The sequence below is a fragment of the Trichosurus vulpecula genome, chromosome 6, assembly GCF_011100635.1.
Source record: "Trichosurus vulpecula isolate mTriVul1 chromosome 6, mTriVul1.pri, whole genome shotgun sequence".
Taxonomy (NCBI): Eukaryota; Metazoa; Chordata; class Mammalia; order Diprotodontia; family Phalangeridae; genus Trichosurus; species Trichosurus vulpecula.
Window position 1 is genome coordinate 275,144,686 of NC_050578.1, and position 20,615 is coordinate 275,165,300.

The 20,615-nt window shown below is 42.8% G+C and overlaps 1 protein-coding gene across 1 annotated transcript in view; it reads left to right on the plus strand.

The window, feature by feature from the left end:
* The window catches only part of LOC118852940 (solute carrier family 22 member 20-like), a 39,380-nt gene extending 25,754 nt beyond the window's left edge, over positions 1-13,626 (plus strand). The window contains exons 6-10 of the mRNA XM_036762680.1: positions 2,687-2,802; positions 3,111-3,325; positions 6,222-6,330; positions 9,311-9,514; positions 13,524-13,626. Coding sequence (XP_036618575.1) covers positions 2,687-2,802; positions 3,111-3,325; positions 6,222-6,330; positions 9,311-9,514; positions 13,524-13,626 — 747 coding nt within the window. The remainder of the gene's footprint in view (positions 1-2,686; positions 2,803-3,110; positions 3,326-6,221; positions 6,331-9,310; positions 9,515-13,523) is intronic.
* The last annotated feature ends 6,989 nt before the right edge of the window (positions 13,627-20,615 follow it).

A 20,615-nucleotide genomic window follows, 5' to 3' on the forward strand; every position in this document is an offset into this window, starting at 1 on the left:
TTCCAAGTCAGCGGTTTTTCCAATGAGTTATTTCACATTGTCTTCCATTTTTTCCTTCCTTTGGTTCTATTTTATAATATCTTGATTTCTCATAAAGTCACTAGGTTCCACTTGGTCCAATCTATTTCTGAAGGTAGTATTTTCTTCAGTGGTCTTTTGGACCTCCTTTTCCATTTGGCTAATTCTGCCTTTCAAGGCATTCTTCTCCTCATTGACTTTTTGGAGCTCTTTTGCCATTTGAGTTAGTCTATTTTTTAAGGTATTGTTTTCTTCAGTATATTTTTCGGTATTTCTTTGGGTCTCCTTTAGCAAGTCATTGACTTGTTTTTCATGGTTTTCTCACATCACTCTCATTTCTCTTCCCAATTTTTCCTCTACTTCTCTAATTTGCTTTTCCAAATCCTTTTTGAGCTCTTCCATGGCCTGAGACCAGTTCATGTTTTTCTTGGAGGCTTTTGATGCAGGCTCTTTGACTTTGTTGACTTCTTCTGACTGTATGTTTTGGTCTTCTTTGTCACCAAAGAAAGAATCCAATGTCTGAGACTGAATCTGGGTGCCTTTTCGCTGCCTGGCCATATTCCCAGCCAACTTACTTGACCCTTGAGTTTTTCAGCAGGATATGACTGCTTGTAAAGAGTTTTATGTTCCAAGTTTGGGGGGATGCACCAGCTCTGTCACACCAGCACTCCTCCTTCCTCAAGAACCCCCAACCTGGACTGGACTTAGATCTTCAGCAGGCTCTTCACTCCTGCTCTGATCCGCCACTTAATTCCTCCCACCAGGTGGGCCCGGGGCCAGAAGTAACTGCAGCTGTAGTTCTGTAGCTGCCCCACCTCCGCTGCCCCCTGGGCAGTGGCTGAACCATGAACTCCCTGTCCCCAGCAGCTAGCTTTTCCCACTAACCTTCTCTGTTGTCTTTGGTGTTTGTGGGTTGAGAAGTCTGTTAACTGCTGCAGCTCACTGACTCAGGGTGCTAGGGCCTGCTCCGCCCAGCTCCTGGTCTGGTTGGTCGGTGGTGCCCACGCTGGGCTCTGCTCTGCTCCGCTCTGCTCCCCTCCCACCTCTGTGCCCAGTAGACCTTACCCAGAGACCATCCAGGCTGTCCTGGGCTAGAGCTCTGCTTCCCTCCACTATTTTGTGGGTTCTGCAGTTCTAGAATTGGTTCAGAGCCATTTTTATAGGTTTTTGGAGGGACTTGGTGGGGAGCTCACACTAGTCCCTACTTTCCAGCCGCCATCTTGGCTCCGCCCCCATTTTCTTCCATTCTTAAACTGCTCAAGGAGTTCTTCTTGAGTTTGGTGTAGTTTCTTTGCTGGGCTTCTTGTTGAGTTGAGAGTCCAAGGATGAGGTGGTTGCAGTGGAGTGAGGGGGAGGGTCATTACAGCAAAGAAGGATTTAACAGTGGGCTCTGGAGACAGCTGCTGCTGTGACTATTCCCCCCAGGCTCATTTTCCAAATTCCCTTCTTCCAGTCTCAATTTTTTCAAAACTGCGGGACCTCTCATTTTGGGGCCCTACATCTCTTTGGAGTATATTGTAGTATATGTTGCAATATACTTGTCTGAACTTAATTTGTGTCAAACTGTTTCTCAGATCTCCTGGCAGCTTTTTTCAAACAGAGGGAGTCCTTAGTCTCATGTCAACAAACATTTCTTAAGTGCCTACTTTGTGTCATGTTCTAGGCACTGGGAATACAAAATCCAAAAGTAAATAGTCCCTGCATTTGCAGAGTTTACATTTTCTTGGTCAGAAAGAACAAGTACATGAAAAAGTGTGTGCAAAAAAGGTGCAAAATGATTGCATTTATTTCATTGTTTTTTCAGTCATGTCTGCCTGTGACTTATTGTGGGGTTTTCTTGGCAATGATCATGGAGTGGTTTGCTATTTTATTCTTTATATCATTTTGCAGACCTGTAAACTGAGGTAAGCAGTTAAAATGAATTGCCCACAGTCACACAGATAATAAGTGCCTGAAGCTGGATTTGAACATACATCCTCCTGACCCCAAGCATAACACTATCACTGGAGTTATTAAGAAATTTCTTCTTTAGGAGGTGGCGTGTGAGATGAATGTAGAAGAAGCTTGAGATACCAAGAGGCAAATTTCTTACTAGAAATTTCCAGGTGAATTTTCTTAGAAGAGACACTACATAACATAAGGGCTGATGTCCTCTGTGATAGTTCTGCAAAAGACAAAAATGTTCGCTAAATGGAAGGGTATCTCTTTCTCTGTTTCCGTCTTACTCTTGATTTAGGTATCTAGGCAGCCTGTGTCTGGAGTCAGAGAGCCTGGGCTCAAACCTCACCTCCGGTATTCACCACCTCTGTGACATCAGTCAAGTAACTTGAACTCCAGTTACCTCAGTTTTCACCTGTGTGTGATTAGGATTGGGATAGCTGGCCTTAGTGCTCTCTTCCAGCTCTGGATTCATGTCCCTAGGGTCTATTGTACATAGAAGACGAGCTAATGACATGGGATGATCAGATGATAGAATAGGCTAATGACAGCCTGGGACAGGCGTAGCTTGAGTTTGCCTGGTGGTTATGTACAGGGCTTGGCATTCCCTCGGTGGTCATATTCCTGTGGGGAAGATATAAAAATGGTCCCTTCATTCCTTTCTACTCAAGACCCTTGAACTAAAGTATTTAGGCTGACTTCTCCTTCCTCTGCCCTCTCTCCTAAACAGGTAGTAATGTCGCACATTCAGGAGGACCTTACAACTGTGAAGCCTAAGTATTCTCTCAGAGACCTTTTCCAGACCCCAGGCATGTGCAAGATGACTTTGTGTGTCATGTTTGGGTGGTGAGTGAACTTAATTTTTAATCTCCAGATAGCATCCAGAGAATCAGAATAATTTGTCAACAATCAGGTATATTCACCCTGCAACTTAGGTCCTGAAAATGCTATCATCCTTAACCTAGGAGAATATGAAAGATCAAGGCTCAGAAATTTGAGAAAATGTGATGCAGGAGTTGCTTGAGATGCTGGGATTATTATTTGAATTAGTCCCAGAATGAGAATAGTTCCTTTTCAAGGCAAAAGAAGCATTTCATTAAAAAGAAATGAAAAATGAAACTTCTATATCATATGATAAATGTTTCTACTTCCAGGTTTGCTTGTGGATTCTCCTTTTATGGAATGAATTTGGACTTGCAGAAATATGGGTTCAGCATTTACTTGGTCCAAGTGCTATTTGCACTCATAGATTTCCCAACAAGGTTGCTTGGAGCTACTAGCATGTCTCATTTGGGAAACCGCTTCACCTTCATCTTCTGTGCAGTTTTCTCTGGATGCATGATCATCCTTGGCATATTTGTGCCTCAAGGTGAAAGACTTTTCATTGAATATGCTGCACTATGTATAAAGTGTCTAAAATGAGTGGAGGATATGATTGTGTTAGGCTTTGGGGTTAGAGATGAAATGAGAGGCAAGGAAACTATTCTCTAACAGAGGTCTAGATGTGAGTCAAACTTGATTGGAGGATGGCCAAGCCATAGTGCTACAGGATTGTCGTAGAATATCACTGTGCTGAAAGAAACACATGAGAACATTGACATGGCATGATGGAGAGTGATGTGAGAAGAAGAAAACCATAGACTCAATGAGTGCCTCAATGTAAGAAGGAATAGCTGCCACCATTATGGAACCATGAATTCTATGGGATTCTAAGGATCAGACTTTCCCATGAAAAGGAGAGGGAAAGATCCACCTTCCCCCCTTACTGCAAAGGTGAGGGCCTATGGGTGTAGAACACTGCATAAGTGATCCACCCCAGTTGACAATGTGGCTGCACTCACTCAACTGATTTTATCTCACTCTTCTTGGTTTCTGTTTGGTAGAGGATGGAAGAGGGTTATATTTAGCAGGTGTAGATGTGCTGGGTTATTGGGTTGAAAACACAGCCCATGTATATTCGTCTCAATTCAATTGAACCATTACTTCCTAACTGATTTCTATAAGCCAGACCTTGTGCTTTGCACTCAGGATAGAAAGGCAAAAATGAAACCATCCTGTCCTCTATGAACTTCCATTCTATTGACTTTGCCTCAAAAGTGAATATTAAATAAATGGATGTATAATGATGACATCTAATGCTTCCACATGTAAAAAACAAATATACAGTAACGACAGTGCATCCTACTCTGCCACGGTTCAATAATCACGTGTGTGATTCTGTGTACTGTGCCCACTCCTACCATTCTTCTGTCTGCTCTGTTATGCAGCTGGAGGAGGAGGAGGGTGTCTAAAGAAAGGTCTGCCTCTAGCCCTCCAGTGCAGCACACAAGCAGAGGGACTAACAGCAACTTTTTTAAAAATTTATTTATTTAACATATTTAGTTTTCAACACTGATTTTCACAAGAGTTTAAATTACAAATTTTCTCCCCATTTCTACCCTCCACCCCCACTCCAAGATGGCATATATTCTGGTTGCCCTGTTCCCCAGTCAGCCCTCCCTTCTGTCACTCCACTCCCCTCCCATCCCCTTTTCCCTTCCTTTCTTGTAGGGCAAGATAAATTTCTATGCCCCATTGCCTGTGTATCTTATTTTCTAGTTGCATGCAAAAACTTTTTTTTTGTTTTTGAACATCTGTTTTTAAACTTTTGCGTTCCAAATTCTTCCCCCTCCTCCCTTCCCACCCACCCTCCCTAAGAAGTCAAGCAAGTCAACACAGGCCACATGTGTATCATTATGTATAACCCTTCCACAATACTCATGTTGTGAAAGACTAACTATATTTTGCTCCTTCCCAACCCATCCCCCTTTATTAAATTTTCTCCCTTGACCCTGTCACCTTTTGAAAGTGTTTGTTTTTGATTACCTCCACCCCCATTTGCCCTTCCCTCCATCATCCCCTCCCTTTTTTATCTTCTTCCCTCTTCTTTCCTGTGGGGTAAGATACCCAATTCAGTATGTTTGGTATTCCCTCCTCAGGCCAAATCTGATGAGAGCAAGATTCACTCATTCCCCCCTCACCTGCCCTCTCCCCTCCTCCCACAGAACTTCTTCCTCTTGCCACCTTTATGCGAGATAATCCACCCCATTCTATCTCTCCCTATCTCCCTCTCTCAATATATTCCTCTCTCATCCCTTAATTTGATTTTATTTCTTTTAGATATCTTCCCTTCATCTTCAACTCACCCTGTGTCCTCTCTCTCACTCTCTCTCTCTCTCTCTCTCTCTCTCTCTCTCTCTCTCTCCATATATATATATATATATATATATATATATATATATATACATATATATATACATACATATACATACGTACACATTCACATATATATATATATATATATATATATATATATATATATATATATATATATATGCATATTCCCTTCAGCTATCCTAATACTGAGGTCTCATGAATCATATACATCATCTTTCCATGTAGGAATGTAAACAAAACAGTTCAACTTTAGTAAGTCCCCTGCAATTTCTTTTTCTTGTTCTTTTTCTTGATTACCTTTTCGTGCTTCTCTTGATTCTTGTGTTTGAAAGTCAAATTTTCCATTCAGCTCTGGTCTTTTCACTGAGAAAGCTTGAAAGTCCTCTATTTTATTGAAAGTCCATATTTTGCCTTGGAGCATGATACTCAGTTTTGCTGGGTAGATGATTCTTGGTTTTAATCCTAGCTCCATCGACCTCCAGAATATCGTATTCCAAGCCCTTCGATCTCTTAATGTAGATGCTGCCAGATCTTGGGTTATTCTGATTATGTTTCCACAATACTCAAATTCTTTCTTTCTGGCTGCTTGCAGTATTTTCTCCTTGATCTGGGAGCTCTGGAATTTGGCGACAATATTCCTAGGCATTTTCTTTTTGGGATCTTTTTGAGGAGGCAATCTGCAGATTCTTTCAATTTCTATTTTGCTCTGTGGCTCTAGAATATCAGGGCAGTTCTCCTTGATTATTTCTTGAAAGATGATATCTAGGCTCTTTTTTTGTAGCAGCAACTCTTTAAAGGATACCCGGGGAAGCAGTCCTTTTGGTAATTGAATGTACAGTGATCACTGAGGCATACTCTACTTTTTAAAGTGGGCAGGGAATAAAATTAAAATAAATTGTCAATCATAAGTGAATTGACAGTAACCTGTCATAGCTTGAAGACATCCCTGTCCTAAATGCAAATGAATGAGGTTCCAAATGAAGTCCAGAGAGGCAGAACCACCTGATGAGCTGAAATAACCTGCAGATTTCCTCACTGTTTCTCCTCAGATATGGCTGCCCTTAGGTTGACACTCGGTGTCCTTGGAAAAGGAAGCTTGGGCACTACGTTTTTTTGTGTTCACCTCTACACATTTGAACTCTACCCAACTGAAATCAGGTAAGAATTTAAGGAAAATGTGACCAGAACATCAAAGGTCAATGATGATAAAATGTTCCTATCAAGGATTCAGGCAGGTGTAGATGTGCTGGGTCATTGGGTTGAAAACACAGCCCATGTAAATTCATCTCTATGCAATTGAACCATTACTTTCTAACTGACTTCTATAAGCCAGACTCTGTGCTTTGCAGTGAGGATAGAAAGGCAAAGAGAAACCCATCCTGTCCCCAAGGAACTTCCATTCTGTCGACTTTGCCTCAAAAGTGAATATTAAAGAAATGGATGTGTAATGATGACATCCAACACTTCCACAAACATCTCCCTACTTTGTGTCATTCTCATACCCATCTGCTTTGCCTTATTTGGTTAAAGAAGAACAATCAAGTGATTGGCAGAAGGAAAATGCTTATGCATCAGTCTGAAGGACGCTTGTCTGTGGTGCTCTGCATTACCAGAAAGCCTGTTCTTTTTGCTTTGGAGGTTTATTAACTTGCCAGTCATTAGCTGGTTTTTGTCCAGGTGCTTGTTTGGCCAGCAACTGATCAGCTTTTCTCCAGCTACAAAGTGGAGATATTAGATGGAGAAATGCAAAGTTTCTGAGGAACAATGAAGAGAATATGTTTAACTATCAAAATGTGGGAGAGGACATATTGATGTGGGGAAGGGCAGAGGAAGGATGGAAAACAAACCCTTCCAGCCCTCTGTCCAAGGTGCTGTAACCAGAATGGCCTTTGTTTTCTTTGAGTGACTCAGTTTATCTCAGTGAGCTTTACTAGGTGCTAAGCCCCAGGCCCAAACCCCATTAGGTGTTAATGTAATCCATGTGGATGTGAACCTTCCAGGGTCCTAAGGGGAGGGGCCAACTCAAGAACCAATCACCAGAGCCTGAGCTCTGGTGATTCAGATGATGTTTGATGTCTGAAGCCCTATAAGAAGGGAGAACAGAGCCATTTGTGTGGGGCTCTGGAGATGGTGTTGATGAGGAGACTCCGGCAGCTGTAGCTAAGGAGCCCTCCAGCTTGTAAACCCGGATGTTGAAACTTTGTTGAACTGTGGTAACTATCTGCTGGGACTTGAATCAGACAAAGTCTATTGATGTCTGTAATTTGCATTTTGTTTTGAAGTTCAGGGTGCTGGTTTTTTTTCCCCTGAACTAACTGAATGATATTTGAATTAAAAGTAAGCTTGTCAACCCCTTCACCTTGCTTTCCTTAATTAAGCAGATTGAAAGAACTTGTGCTGTTGGCAGCTTTCTGGGTGTTGGCTGTGGGTGAATCTTATACCCCCACAGAAGCTGCCAGCCGGGTTGTTGACACAGGTGCTGATCCTTCATCCTCTTTATTAGTGCTCTCATCCGTGAGAGAGCAACATACTGAGAGAAGGAGATAGGGAGAGACAGAATTGGGTGGATTATCTCGCATAAAGGTGGCAAGAGGAAGCAGTTCTGTGGGAGGAGGGGAGAGGGCAGGTGAGGGGGGAATGAGTGAACCTTGCTCTCATCAGATTTGTCCTGAGGAGGGAATACCATACATACTCAGTTGGGTATCTTACCCCACAGGAAAGAAGAGGGAGGAAGATAAAAAAAACTAAAAAAATAAAAGGGGGGTGATGATGGAGGGGAGGGCAGATGGGGGTGGAGGTAATCAAAACAAACACTTTGGAAAGGGGACAGTGGCCTAGGTTGAAGTGCTTGACTTCTTAGGGAGGGTGGGTGGGAAGGGAAGAGGGGAGAGAATTTGGAACTCAAAGTTTTAAAAACAGATGTTCAAAAACAAAAAAAAAAGTTTTTGCATGCAACTAAAAAATAAGATACACAGGCAATGGGGCATAGAAATTTATCTTGCCCTACAAGAAAGGAAGGGAAAACGGGATGAGAGGGGAGGGGGGTGATAGAGGGGAGGGCTGACTGGGGAACAGGGCAACCAGAATATATGTCATCTTGCAGTGGGGGGAGGGTAGAAATGGGGAGAAAATTTGTAATTCAAATTGTTGGGAAAATCAATGCTGAAAACCAAATATGTTAAATAAATAAATTTAAATTAGTGCTCTCATCCAGGCATTCGCATCCTTTGTCATCTCTCAATATGCACTGGAGCCAATCCCTCTAGACCTCGTTACCAGAGCAGTCACGTGTCTTTTCACATCCCTTCTGCCAAATTCATTATTTCACCAAACGCTTCTCTCCACAGCCTGACCTTCTCTCTCATTAGGTTAATTCCTCATTGATCACAATGGCAAAAGAGAACCACACAGGGTATCCTAAGATAAAGTTGTCTTTCCTATATGTCAGAGGGCCATAGACTGCAAGGGGCAGTGGGGAAAACACTGGCGCTGGGATGACAGGACATGGGTTCAAATCTTGCCTACCTTTGATGCTAAATACATTTGTGACATTGGGTCAGTCACTGCTCTGAGACAGTTTGCTCATTTGTGCAATGAGAAGAATATTGGCCTAGATGGTGTTAGAACTCTTCAAAGTGTACATTGGTGATTTTGTGATGTGTTTTCTTTACAAGAACATATTGACCTCTCTGTGCTATATTCAGGAAAACACACAGGGGCCTTTGAAGACTCCCTAGGAATACAAGGGGTTCTGTAGTGAGGGTGGCCAGAATGGCATGGGAGCTGAGAAAATCACTTAACTATAAAAACTTTCATTTAAATTTCTGGGAACAACTTTTCGTACAAAATTGAGATATAAGCCAGAATTAAAGTTATTAGTTTGTACAATGCCTTATTGGAGGTTTTTTGAGCCTAGAGAACAAGTTCATGGGCTTGGGGTAAAAGGATTAGGACAAGGATGGAAAACTAGGTACGTGTAATATTCCCTGAGAAATGGGAACCAATAACTGCAGGCCTTGTGACTTCCATGAGGGGGTCCATATTAGCACTTCATGTTTGACTCCTTTTGGTGGGAGGGTGTAGTAATGATGTTAATTGGCTACATTCTAACCTTTCTCCCAATTTTGTTCACTTGCAGGCAGAGGGGAATGAGTGTTGGGATGTTCAGTGGACGCATTGGTGCACTGATGACCACCCTTGTTTTCATCATTGGCAGCCATAGTCCCATTCTGCAGCCTCTGTTTTTTGGAATAGTGCCCATCCTTTCTGCCATTGGCGTCTTCTTCCTCACTGAGACTCATGGCCTCCCATTGCTGGAGACCATCCAAGAGACAGAAAACAGGTCAGTTCCTGACTCTAATCAGTGAAAGTGTAACATTACAGGAGATCTGGAGTGTCTTTGATGTGTTTCCTTCCCTTGGGCTCAGAATATGTAACAGTGGTGGAGGAAATATTTTGGGCAGTTTCAGAGTTCACATGACAAACCTAAGGTCCATAACCGAGACCCCAAATCTCTTCTTCTTACCCAATGTTAAAATAACATAAATAATATAATACGTTGTATTCTGCTAAAATGAAAATTATTGGGAGTCCAAATACTTGGAGATGACTTGGAAGATTTTTATATCCCATGCATGGTTCAAATTATCTCATCAAGATTCTCTTCATTTTAATTTGTTTAATCAAGCCCCTACCATGTGCAATGTAGAGTGATCAGGTGGCCAAGTAGCTAGAGCACTGAAGCCAAAGTTGGAAAACTCTTCTTTCTGAGTTCAGTTTTGCCCTCAAATCCTTACTAGCTGCGTGACCCTGGGCAAGTCCATTAACTCTGTCTTAATTTCTCATTTGTAAAATGAGCCGGTGAAGGAAATGGCAAACCACTCCACAATCATTGCAAAGAAAACCCCAAATGGGGCCGTGAAGAGTTGGATGTGACTGAAATGATTGAACAACAAATGTGCAAGGTAAAGGCTTGCACGGTGGGAATACAAAGAAGGTGCCACGTATGTCTTGTTCTTTAGATTATTATGTCACCAGACAAAGCACAAGTGTGACAACAACTGTGTTAAAAAAGAAGAGGTCCAGGCAAAGACTGATGGCAGAGGATAGGTGGGAAAGTTGGCAAACACCTGAAATGTCGCAGGAGCCTTCATGGAGGAAGCATGGCTTGTCTGCCCTCCACATAGATGAGAAAACCGGTTTGCTTATGCTAAAGCAATGAGAACCTCTTTTCGAGGCTGGCTGTCCTTTCTCTCAGCTCCCCCAGTATAGAGGGCCAAGAAGAAAAGTTCAAATACTCCTTGCTCTCCACCACCACTTCAAGACCACGCCAACATGACTCACCAAGCTCTCTTAGTGTCATCAATCACTGCTCATGCCATCCTGTCCACATTCTCGTTGCTATAATCTCCTGTACTCCAGATCACCATGAGAGTGATCTCCACGGGTTCCCTACTTTCTAAATAATTGTATTCTCTACATCACTCACAATCTTCTCATTCACTTCCACACCTGCCTTCATCCTTGGGGACCTCAACAGTGACAATCATAGCACTCTGAACACTCTCCCTTTGTCAATTTCCTCAACTCCTGTGACTTCTGTCTCCACTCAAGCTCAGCTATAGCTACCTACAGACTTCAACATCGCACGAATTGTTTGACCTACAGGATCTCGACCTCTGAACTTCCACTCTGATTCTACCTACTGCTCTCTGCCCTCCTATTTCCCATGTCCTCCTAAGCAGGTTTTCATCCTCATTAGGACCTGTAGTCCAATAAAACATTCTTCTCCTCCCAGTCCCTCACCCCTCTTCTTGACTCCTGTTCCATCTTTAACAGTCTTGACTCAATAATCAGTTTAATTTGATGTTCTTCTGCCTGTCTAAAATTGCCTTTCCTAAGAGGTAACACTCACCATCACTTTTCATTCCTGTGTTTCCGCAACTCCGCACCCTTCACTTCTACTCCCAAGAATCCCTCCTACAACCTCCCCAAAGAGTGGCCATGCAGACTTTGTCTGCAGACCCCCAGTCAGGAGTAATCCACTCCTCGAACAAATGCCCATTGCCCTTTGGGTCAACTCCAGGAGCTAGGATGTTTTTCTGCAATATGCCTCTTCGAGGTTTTCACCTTTTGCTTCTGGTCTGCCCTGTGGGGCTCAGCAGACAGTGCTCATCCCTCTTCCATGTGACATCCCTTCAGATCCTTGAAGATACCTGTCCTCTTTCCTCTAGTGAGAAGCAGCTGATGATGCAATGGACAGAGCACCAGCCCTGGACCCCAGACAACCTGAGTTCAGATCTCGCCTTTGACACTTAAATGCATGGGGGACATTGGGCAAATCACTGTACCTGCCTGGGTGTCAGTTTCCTCATCTTTATAAAGATAGTCTGTGTCCAGATGTCTCTGGATTCCTTTTGGTTCTAAATCCATGTTCTTATATCCATTCAGTTAATATCTTCTGGATGTTTATCAATGTCCTTCCTAAAATGTGATGCCCAGAACTGAGCACAATATTTCAGACCGATTGAGATAGGAGCCATCCAATATGATTTTCAATTATTCCCTTGGCAGGAGGGCAGTGTGTGCATGCCTGAGCACGCGCGCATGTGTGTGTATGTCTGTGTGTTTCTGTGTGTATGTGTATTGTGTGTGTGTGACTGTGTTTCTGTGTGTGTATGTATATGTATGTGTGTGTATATGTATGTGTGTGCTCACTCTGATCAGTCCTCTCATTGCCAACTAGCGAAGGATCATCTCTACTCGGTTGAACTCAGATTATCTCCAGACCACAATGGTTCCCTTCTCTTGGAGGAATGCCCTGACCTTATCCACAACCCAAGCCCTTGAGCTTTCTTTGTTGGGGAGTCCTTTCTGTGTCATCCACCTCTTTGTGATCCCATTTGGGGTTTTCTTGGCGAGGCTCCTGGAGTAGTTCTCAATTTCATTCTCCAGCTCACTTTACAAATGAGGAAATGAAGCAAAGAGAGTGAAGTGACTTTTCCAGGGTTACACGGCTAGTGTCAGGGATCTGATTGGAACTCCTATGGATGAGTCTTCCTGATTCCAAGCACAGTGTCACCTAGCTGCCCTCTCTGAGACTCTACCAATGCCTTTTTATTTACATATCCAGCTAAATACACTGGTGACATTTGTAGACTGGAGACTTAGCCATTTACTTCACAATAAAGCAAGAGATTTAATAAGAACATTGCAATCACTCCCATATTAAAGCAAATACAGGAATTATAAAAAACATCATCATCCACACATGGCCCTGCGTCACTTTCTCCTAACTCTGCACACATTTTCTATGGGGAAGAGTGGGCACACCCTGAGAGAGACCTGCCAAGGAGGCACATGCCAGAAGAAAACCCATGTCCTGGAGGTAACTCATAGCTCTGCAACTGTAATATACTTTCACATCCTCTTCTTATCCTGAGACCTGTGCCTAGAAATGCCTTTATGGACATAGCATCCGTGTGCAGCTGATGCTATCTCTGCTATGATTACTTGGTCCAGGCTGTGCTTGACCAACACTTTACCAGCTCCAATGTCTTAGTCAACCTGGTTGATCTGACACTCCTCTGATTCTTCTTTGTGAAGGTGTTCCTGTGCTCACTTGTGCATACTCCCCAAGAGCAGCTCTACTAACCATCACTTCCAGCCTCAAACTGAGGATTCATTTCTGAAATCTGTCCTTTCCCCTTCTCTTTCTCTTCTCTTTCTGGATTCAAACACTTGACACTATCTAGATATGACCCCCTTTGACTAAACAATAATAATCATATACTCATCTTTTGTCTATGACCAGTTAAATTTACATTTGTCCCTTATCATAGAATCATTCTAGTGTCCGTATCATCCCAGCACACACAGTTTGCCACAAACACTACTGTCTCAGAGCTCTGGGTCTCTCTCTCACCACTCATCTTCAGACAAATGAATCATCAAAGCAGACTTAACTAACAAAAACTCCTCCCTATGTGAAAACCATACCTTAAAAGAACAGGACCTTGCAGATATAAATTTAACTGTCTCTGTGTCCATCTTTTCTCCACAACCTCCAATGCCACCTTACATAGGATGTCATCTCCTTGAAGGCAGGGGTTCTGGCAAGTTTTATCTTGGTGTTCACGTGTACATAGTAGGTGCTTAACGACAGCTGGACAAATTAATTTATGTTGATTTACCCAGATTTATTTTAAGACTCACCATTCTCGGCCCACGTTCTTTGGCAGATGAAAGCCTCCCTTCCCCAGATTTTAGCGTCCTTTCCTCCAACTGGGACAGATATTAATTTTGTTGTCTAATAGCAGAGCTGCTTTGTTTCTGTGTTTCTCCTGGACCAGGATGAAGAGAGCACAGTCTCTCACAGGAAATGCCAGTGAAGATGTACAGGAGAGACCAGCCTTGCTTATTCCTGAAATGCCAGAAGCTGAGAGCACAGTTTAATGCTTTCTTGTGGGCTCTCAACCGCACTTCTGAGGGACTCCGATGTCTGGACGCAGCTTCATTATTTTTGCTTGTTCTGAACTGAGATCTACCTTTTATGGATTGATAGTGCATTCTCTGGCTGCTGAGAGGGTGGGAACAAGGTGGCCTGATAGAACTCCCCTGCAATTCAGTACATGAAATTAAGTCTTTGTTAAACTTCATTCTTCAAAATGAGTCTAATAAACAATGAAGAGAAATACAAATGTTCCCCTTGGCTGTGTGGTGCATGGTACCCCCTGTGACTGTACTAGCTACATCAGGACCTGCCCCCGGACCTTGGCAAAGTGTTCTCCTCCTGGGAAAGTCTGTTTACATTGATGTCAGGTGCTGAGGCAAACATTGGCTTTCCCATTCATTATATGTGCCCAGCCTGCCAAGCCACCATGTTGTCTTCAAACAAGAGGTGGAAATACAAAGTGAGTTAGGAAGCATCATGGAGAAACAGAACAGCCTCTTGAACATTGTAGCTCCTTGGATATATAAAAGGACCTTCATTAGGGGCACCTCCCTCACTTTGGGGAGAGCATCCACAAGGCCATCCTTCTACTCTTTCCTCAGGGATTCATTCTCCCACTCCTCAAGAGTTTGTGTCAAACCTTCTCTCCCCTCAAACCTTCCCCATTTCCCCTGCATCCACCTTCTCAGATGAAAGACTCACTCCTGCTTTTTTTACTAAGACCATCTAGGTGAATAGTGAAGCTGTTTCCTCCAACATTAGCAAAGTAGTAACATTATAATAACCAATAACATTCCCAATATCTCTTAATTGCCAAATCTGATGCTCTTTTCACAGTTGTAATATTTCTCAAAATTTCCCCAGCATTTACAATTCTGATGCCTTTTTCTTACTGGACAGTCTCTCCTCTCTAGGTTTTCATTACATGGCTCTTGCCTGGTTCTATTCCTACTGCTCCTTCTCAGTCTCCTTTCCTGTACACTCAGCTATATCATGTCCCCTAGTTGTCCATGTCCCCCAAGGCTCTGTCTTGGACCCCTTTATCTTCTGGCTCTCTTCTACCTCACTTGGTGACTTCATCATCTTTCAAGGTCTTAATTATCTTCTCTAAGCAGATGACTCTCAGATGTATAAATCCAGCCCAAGTTTCTCTCCTGAGCTGTGGACCATCACCAATAGCCTACTGCTCATTTCAAACTGGATGTTGTGTAGTCATCTCAAAGGGAGCATCACCAAAAGATACCTCATTATCTTTCACCCCAAACTAAGCCCATTTTAGAACTTCACCATTTCCATGAAGGGCATCCACCTCAGTCACTCAGTTTTGTAAGCTAAATACTGACCTCACCTCCTTACTGTCCCTTACTTTCATATACAATCAGTTACCAGAGCTTGCCATTTCTCCTTCTACAGCATCATAAATAGATGCATAGATAGATATAGATACTAACATATATATAGACACACACATGCACATATAAACATATACATATATATTCCTTTTTGTCTATTCCCAATACATACTAGTCTATGCCCTCATTATGTCACATCTCAACCATTGTAATATATCACCTGATCCCTCATTACCATCCCATTCACATTCTAAAGCTACCCCCAAATTCCCCGGTGTCCTTTGGAATGTATCTGATCAATGGGCAACAAACTCGCTTTCATCTGCAATCTTTTCCTTTGCCTCTGCTTTTATTTTCTGGATCTTACTGAGACCTGGATCCCTCCTCCAGTACTGGTTGTATTTTCACTCATTCCTCCTGACTCACTGCTTGAGGTGGGGCAGTCAGAATACCCCCTGATCCCCACCACCATCTCTAGGCCATCCCTCTACCTCTATCACTCACTACCTTCTCTCCTTTTGAGTGGCAGTCAATGCACATCCACCATCTAATCCCAATTCTCCTAGCTATTGACTACCGACCTCCATGGCACTCCCTTTTTTCCTTAATTAGTTCAGTGGCTGGCTGACAGTGTTTGTCTCCCTTTTAATACCTGTCCTCATATGAGGGGACTTCAACCTACATAATGATATATTCCCAAATACCCTTACCTCCCACGTTCCTCATTTCTTACAGCCTACTCCATCTCCCTTCAACCACACCAAGAGATGGCTATATCTTTCATCTTGACATCACTCACACATGCTCTACTTCCATTTATGTGAACTGTGACATTCCCTTATCTAATTATGATCTGTTGTCATTCCAGCTCTCCTGCTTTACAGGCCAGGTTTGGGGTTGTTCTTTGCCCTTACTGTGATATCCAGTCACTAGACCATTTGTTTCCTGGGCCATCATCCCTACACTGGCTATACTTTCCCATTTTGACCCCTTTGTCAACCAGTTCACTTCCACACTGTCCTCTTCTTTCAAGTCCTGGGCCTCTTTGTCAACCTGCTGCTCTTGCCCTGCCAAACCTTAGCTTTGAATTACACTCGCCAACCACTGCCTTCATCCCTACTCTCACGTTATGGGACTAAGCTGGAGAAAGTCATTAAACAGTGTTCTTGATCCACTACAGATTTCTGCTGTGTCATCTGAGTTGGGTTTACCATTCTAAAAGGAAATTCAAGCCTCTGAAATTGACTCAGTACCCTACCCTCCACGGCAGCTTTTCCAAATCTTTCCAATCCTCCTTAAATCTCTCATGGCTGCCCTTCCCCCACCCTCTCAGCTAAGAACCTTGCCTCATATTCTCTGAAAAAATGAGGTCATTTGTCAAGAGCTTCTTCTTCTCCTCACCTCAGCTCCCATTTATCCTTTATCAGTATCTCCACTTTCACTTGTCTCCCATAATGAGATGGCCCTTCTCCTTGTCAAAGCAAACTCCCCTAAGTGCCCAAGTGATCCCATTCCATTCCTTCTTCTCCAATACATTGCCGCCTCTACCATCCCCATTCTCACCCTTATGTTCAAAGTCTCTGGGTCTGCAGGCTTCTTCTGTACAGCTTACAAACATGGCTATGTCTCCCTCATATTTAAAAATCTCTTACTTGACCCTTCCATCCCTACTAGCTGCGTTCCCATTTCTCTCCTCCCTTTTCTGGCTAACCTCCTTCAGACTGCTGTCTAGAACAGCTGCCTCAACTTCCTTTCCTCACTTTCTTCTCAACTCTCTGCAGTATGGCTCAGCCGAAACTGCTGTCTCCAAAGTGACCATTGACCCCTGAATTGCCAAATCAAATGGCCTTCTCTCAGGCCTCATCCTTCCTAACCTCTCTGCGCTGACATTGTCAAACACTTTCTTCTCTTTGATTCGCTGTCCTCTCTGGTTTTGGGGTCTACATTCTCAGGGCTCTCTTCCTACCTCCCTGACTGCTCTTTCACAGTCTCCTTTCTGGTTCTTTTTCAGATTGTTGCTATAGCCAAAGATTTCCCCCAGTGTAATGGCCTGGGCCTTCTTCTCTTCTCCCTCTACACTTTCCAATTAATGATCTCATCAGCTCCTATGAATTCAATTACCATCTATGCTGATGATTTGCAGTTTCACCCTAACCTCTCCAATGGCCTCCAGTCACACAGTTCCAACTGCCCATTGGACATGGCTAACAGAATGTTCTGGAGATATCTTAAACTCACCATGTTCAAAACTGAATTGATTATTTACCCTCCCCATCCCCCACAACCCTCCCTTCTTCCTGTCTTCCCCCTTTAATGATGAGGGTACACCATGCTCCCAGTCACCCAGGCTCACAACCTTGTTTTTATCCACCACTTCTCTTTCTCTCTCACTCAAACTCTCCTATATCCAATTCATTTGCAAGATCAGATGTCACTTTCAAAAAATCTTTTCCATGTGCCCCCTTCTGCCCCCTGACCCTGCTACCCCCCTGATGTAGGCCTTCATTATCTTATGCCTGGATCATTGAAACTGATTGCTGCTTGTTCTGTCTCAGGTTTCTCCCTATCCTAACACATCCTCCACTCAGATTCCAATTTGATCTTTCTTAAGCACAGCTCTGTTCCCTATGCAATACATTCCAGTGGCTCCCTTTCACCTCCAAGATCAAATATAAAATCCTCTGTTAGGCATTTGCACCTCTTTATGTAACCCAGGCTGCCTTATTCTTCCTAGTGCAAGACACTTCACCTCCCTCCTCCAGGCATTTTCTTTACCTCCTCTGCCAGGAACTTTCCCCCTCCTCATCCCTGCCTCCTGGCTCCACTAGTTTCTTTCAAGCCCCCATCAAATCCCACAGGAAGCCTTCTCTGATGTTCCTTAATTTTGGTGTCTTCCCTCTGTTGATTATTTCCAGTGTATCCTATACATAGCTTGTTTGCATGTAGTTCCTTAGACTGTGAGCTCCTCAAGATTGGGAGCCGAATTCTGTCCTTCTTTCTTGCCTGGCATCTAATACAATGTCTGGAACACAGTAGGCACTTAAATGTTTATGGACTGACTGATAGCTAAGCAGCTGCAAGTCCTATCTTTTCCCCCTCAAACCAGAACTTGGGCTTTGGAGTTACAACCAAGCACCTCTGAGAGAGGAAAGCTGTCTAGTTAACTCATAGATGGTGCTGCAAACCAAACCACTGAAGTATCAGCAGCAGACTTAGGCTCCCTTCTGATGAATTCCTGCCTTTACTGCAGTCAATCACCAAAGCACTGCTTATCTCTTCCAACAAGCAGGCTTCCACGCAGCCCAGAAACCCTAGCTGCTGCCTTTCAAGGGGGCTGCTTTGAAGCTGGCCTCCAATCGATGCCCCCTGGTGGACTGTCATTCACCTTTCCCTTATGGTATACAACTCCAGGAGTGTATCTTTTTGTCAGTTATGAACCTAATGGCTTTTGTTTAATCTCCCCATGTCCTTCAGATACTTATTGGATTTGGAACTTTATTGGTTATAACTTTAAAATGCTAAAAAGTGATATGCAAATGAGGAAAGCATCCACAATACCTTGCTGCCTGTTACCTTAGTTCCTTCTCTGCCTTTAAACAGGTGCTCTCAGTACATCACTCATCTGAAGGGCAGTTCTCTCTCTAATCCTCCTCATGGCCTGTGTTTCTTCTTCACAGGAATGTAAGATCATAGAGTTAGACCTAGAAAGGGCCTTAATGCCCATCCACTCCACCCCCCTCATTTTATAGATTTTATAAATAAAACCATTTTATCAAGAAAGACTATTTCTTCACAAGGTGATTTTATCCCCCTTTTCTCTCCCTTTCAGCAACCCAATGGTTCACGTGTAAATGGAGCAGTAATTTCTACTGACATGGATGGTTCCACCCCTTCTGAGTTGGAGAGGCTGGGAGATACTGGGGGCTGATTACAAGCAGTAATAGCTGATACTTATACAGTACTTCTTAGGAGCCAGGCACTTTGCTCTTTTCCATGATTATCTCATTTGATCCTTCAATAATCTGGGAAGACAGGTGCTCTTGTTATCCATATTTTATATATTAGGAAACTGAGGCAAAGAGAGGTTAAGTGACTTATCCAGAATCATACAGGTAGTACATATATGACTTTGAGCCCAGCCCTCTAACCTACACTGCCACTCAAAGGAAGTGGTTCCTAGGGACAGGGGGCTGAGGTATGACTATACTGCTCAGAGGACATGGACCTGCAGCAGCTGCTGCTCAAAGAGTATTCATTCATCATCATCCATGTAAAACACCTGCTCAGCAGACTGAACCTGATCCACGAAAGGTCAGAGCTGGTCCGTGATTGTGGGTGGGGGCATCCTAGGTCATGAAAATCTTAGAAAGAATGGGAAAATTGGAATACAGTATGGAAGAAACTAGATATAGACCACCATCTTATACCTTATTCGGGGATACATGGGTACATGATTTAGACTAAAGAATGATACCTTAAGCAAATTAGCACAGAATGGAATAGTTTACCTGCCAGATCTATGGAGAAAGGAAGAATTTATAACCAAACAAGGGATACAAAGCATTACAAGATGAAAAAGGATAATTTTGAATAGTAAATTTAAAAGGGTTTGCAAAATAAAACCAATGCAACCAAGATTAGAAGGGAAGTAGAAAACTGGGAAAAAATTCTTATAGCAAATGTCTGCATAAAAGCCTCATTTCTCAAATATATTTATAACTGAGTGAAATTTATAAGAATATAAGCCATTCCCCAATTGACAAATGTCAAAGGATATGAACAGGCAGTTTTCAGATGAATAAATGAAAGCTATCTATAGTTAGATGAAAAAATGCTCTAAATCATTATTGATTACAAAAATCCAAACTTAAACGACTCTGAGGCATCACCTCACAGCTGTGAGATTGGCTAATATGACAGAGAAGGAAAGTGATGAATGTTGGAGAGAATGTGGAAAACTGGGACACTCATGTAATGTTGATGGAGATGTGCCCCAATTCATCCACTGTGGAGAGCAATTTGGAACTGTGTCCAATGGACAATCAAACTGTGCATACCCTCTGATCCAGCAACACCAGTACTAGGTGTGTATCCCAAAGAGATCATAAAAAAGAGAAAAGGACCAACATGCACAAAACATTTATAGCAGCTCTCCTTGTGGTGGCAAAGAATCAAAAATTTAGTGAATGCCCATCAATTGGGGAATAGGTACACAAGTTGTGGTACATGAATGTGATGGAATACTATTGTGCTATAAGAAATGCTGAGGGGTCAAATTTCAGAAAAATTTGGAAAGACTCATATGAACTGATGCAAGGTGAAGTGAGCAGAATCGGGAGAGCAGAGAACACGGCAATAGCAATATCGTACGATATTCAACTGTGATTGACTTAGCTATTTTCAGCACTACAGTGATGCAAGACAAGTCCAAAAGACTCATGAAGGAAAATGCTATCCACTTCCAGGGAAACAAGTGATGGAGTCAGAATGCAGAGGAAAGCAGACTATTTTCATTCTCTTTATTTTTCATGTTTTTGGTCCATTTCTTTCTTCACAACATGACTAATATGGAAATAGGTTTTACCTGATTGTAATATATAAGCTATACCAAGTTGCTTACCATCTTAAAGGGGAGAGGA